The sequence below is a fragment of the Pygoscelis adeliae genome, unplaced genomic scaffold, assembly GCF_000699105.1.
Source record: "Pygoscelis adeliae isolate BGI_AS28 unplaced genomic scaffold, ASM69910v1 Scaffold386, whole genome shotgun sequence".
NCBI lineage: Eukaryota > Metazoa > Chordata > Aves > Sphenisciformes > Spheniscidae > Pygoscelis > Pygoscelis adeliae.
In genome coordinates, this window is record NW_008824940.1 from 692,038 (window position 1) to 695,482 (window position 3,445).

The 3,445-nt window shown below is 41.4% G+C and overlaps 1 protein-coding gene across 1 annotated transcript in view; it reads right to left on the bottom strand.

Moving 5' to 3' along the window:
- Positions 1–458: 458 nt before the first annotated feature.
- TMEM27 (transmembrane protein 27) overlaps positions 459–3,445 on the bottom strand; it is a 20,867-nt gene continuing 17,880 nt past the window's right edge. The window contains exon 6 of the mRNA XM_009325468.1: positions 459–615. Coding sequence (XP_009323743.1) covers positions 459–615 — 157 coding nt within the window. The remainder of the gene's footprint in view (positions 616–3,445) is intronic.

Genomic DNA, 3,445 nt, shown 5'->3' on the forward strand with positions numbered 1-3,445 from the left:
CATATCAGCAAACGGAAGTCATTTTACAGAGAAACTTTTGCTTGCATATGGCTTGAAAGAAAGCCCAGCAAGAATTGACAATGATAAATGATCTCCCCGGTGACATTCAGGAATAATGCAGTTTCACATTTATATCAGGGAAAAACAAGCAATAGACATATTTAAATAATCATTAAAAATTAAACGCCTGACACAAGGCAGGTTTCAACCCTGTTCTGCCACATATCTTCTGGAAATCTTTAACGGATATCATTTGAGGTCTTCTCATTTGCTTTGCTCATGAACAAAAGCTTTGTAATGGAGGTTTGAGTGTATGTGTTATCAGCAAAAGCTTCTCTCGAGGGAAATTAAGTGAAAGGACATTTTTCTTGTCTTCATGTTTGACATTCAGGAGTAGTGACGAGATAAGGTAGGCACAGGAGTCTTTCAAAAAACCATCAGATAGCGATGGCAGCATTTCATAAGGACGTGAACCGTTCATCATCTGCTGCAAAGACTCCATTAACGTGGCCTGCTTTTAAATCCAGTGTTTCGCAAGGAATCCCATTTTCTACTGTTACTGTCACTTCGCCTTTCTCTTCCAAATTTTCTCTCTCTGTTGACTGTTTATTCTTTCTAAAAAGAAAAGGAAGAGAAAATCATCTTATTCTGTTGAACTGCAGCACTCCACCATGACTCCACAGACAGAAAACTGCACATTTAGTCAGAAGTTTATCATAGGTTATGTCTGAAAGGCATAATCTGGTGCACCTCTTTGCTGTTGTAAATCTATCACGGAAGCTGGGAGGCCCACAGATTGGAAGCCTTGGTTTAGTGGTTTGAGGTCAGGATTGGGAATCAGAAAACATAGAATAAACATGTTATAAATATGTTACAAATATTACTTCAGCTCCTTGTTCTGTAAAATGACTGGAGGGTGCAGAAGGAAAAGTTGGTGCAAAACAAAAATGGAAAAAATCTCTAAATTTGTTTTTGTTTTACGTCAGGAAGGACCACACTAAACATCTAGTCCGACCCTGTTATGTATGTCATAGATTCCACCCCATGATGTGGATAAATTAAAACATACTTTTTAGAAGCAGATCAGCTTTAGACTACAGCCTCCAATGATGGAGACTTGAGTGCCTTCACACTTCCTTCATGATCTTTTCCAGAAGTTAGGTATTCTTAATGCTGCAAATCTGCATTTTTAATTCGAACTTCATTAACAGCCACCTTCCCACCCCGTATTTTATACTTTTGTTTTCTAGATCAAAAAATTGCACGGCTTTCACTTTTCCAGGCTCCAGTTCTCACCAAAAGCATATTAAAATAGTTGCTGAATAAAATTATCTAAAAATACAACCACGAGAAGATGTAATACAGAAATATCAGTCAACATGTCATGATGTTCCTTTAATTCCAGATTTATTCTGACCTTGAGATCGACTAGTTCATAGTTGAAAAACCTGCTGTACTTTACAGCCTGCAGCATCAGCGGTTTCAGAGGATAAGAAACTCAAAGGTCAGCTCCACTGCTTCTTCCTACCCCACAACATGTACTGTAACAATCTGACTCAGGACAATCATAACAACCTGACTCAGTGTAACTGCTAATAACAGCGATATTAACAATAATAAAATTTTATTGGCCTTTGGGAAATTCTTGACATTACAGACTTGCTAAAAATAAATGTGGGGTGTAGTAGTGGAAACCTCTGACCTCTGGCCGCTGTATCTGCTCTTACAGTGGTAAAAGGAGTGTTCTTTAATACAAAAACTGTGGGGGCAGAATATAAAAGAAGATACTAAGGAGCAGATTTAAAAGAAACGAGAGGAGTAGGAGATGTGTGGAACTCGTTGCCATAGGAATTCAGAGAAGCTAAAAATTTCTGAGTCCAAGGGGAGACTCAACAAGTTAAGGGAAGAGAAAACGTTGTGCGTTACCCAATACGTGAAGACCAAATCCAGCTCACGAAGGTCGGTCCCCAGCTGGGAGCGATTAGACGCTGGGAGCACAATAGAGGGAAGCATTGTGTGCCCTTACTCTGTATTCACTCTTCTCAAGGCAAATGTTTATGGTCCCTGCTGCAGATGGGATTTTGGGGGTAGGGGTGGACTTCAGTCAAGCCCAGCATAGACAGCAGAGGATGGTCCTGCTCTCGGTATGTGCCAAATCTGTTATCAGAGATGGAGGTGTCCTATTGCTGTGATGACAGGAGAACAAACGGAAGACTGGCAGACAACGTGTCTGATCCAGCTCACCGTAGAGTCAAGGGCTACAATCACATGGAGCTTTTCAAGCTGCAGGCAGCTGCGGCTTGGAATTTTACATGTTGGCAGTGATGCACAGTGAAGACCTAATTAAGAAAATCTTCCAGTTCAAGAAATGATGCATGAGTCTAACTCATTACTGGAACTCCATTATAGGCCAATCATGTGCTTCCCTGCCACCCTGAGTATGAACAGCCTGGAGCACGTGCTTTTGGGGTTAACTGAACCGAGGTATTTAACTGGTACTTTAAAGGCCAGTAAAGGCAAAATGCCAGATTTATGAGACGTCAACACCGTCCCTGAGGCCAGATTTGCAACACAGCTTACTAGGCAACAGAGCTGCCATTATGTCAGCTCTGGACAGGTTTCCAAGAAAACTCATTACTGGACATGCTGAAGTCTCTGACAACCTGGTCACATACTTTGGTGCCTGAAAAAGAGATGAGCACTTTTGAAATTCTCTTCTCTGATGTCTGGCTCTTCTTTTGAGAAGCCAAATAGCCCAGACCATCCCTTTTACCTCTCCAGTCTTTGCAACAGTAGACAGAAGAAATATATACTTGGTTTACCCTCTCTCTCACTCCCCTGCCCCTGCCTGCAGATGCCATTGATGTGAAAGGAGGGTTAGAGTTCAATCACGGATGAATCTACTCTGAGGAAAAGTTAAATGTAAGGCAGAGTAGGGAAACAGAGGGAGAAGTGAAAAGGAGCATAACAACTAAAAGGACAACAAGACCATGAGACAGAAAGGATGCCAAGTGACCGCAGGCAGGCAGCAACAAGCCATATTACTGATGGTATGATGATAAGAGCATGTAGTTTACACCATATTGAGGGGAATTGCTCAAGCTCAGCTGAGTTATTTTGAAAACAGAGGGGGGAAAATGCTGTCTTTCAGCCTGATATAAAGCACAAATGATTATTTTAGCTAGAAAGATCATCGCTATTTAGCATAATTTATTTATATTACACTTATTTGAAATGTTCAAAGCCCGCCTTTGAGTTAGGTGCTATACAGACACACAGAGCCATGATACTACACAGAGGGCAGGTATGGGCTTCAGGAAGCAACATTATTCTCCAGTTTTACAGAAGAGGTTGCCTAGGTTCAGGGGATAAAATAACTCAGCCCATACCACATGGAAGGTTGTGACAGGGCTTAAACTATCCACAGATCTCCAGTACCTGCCCA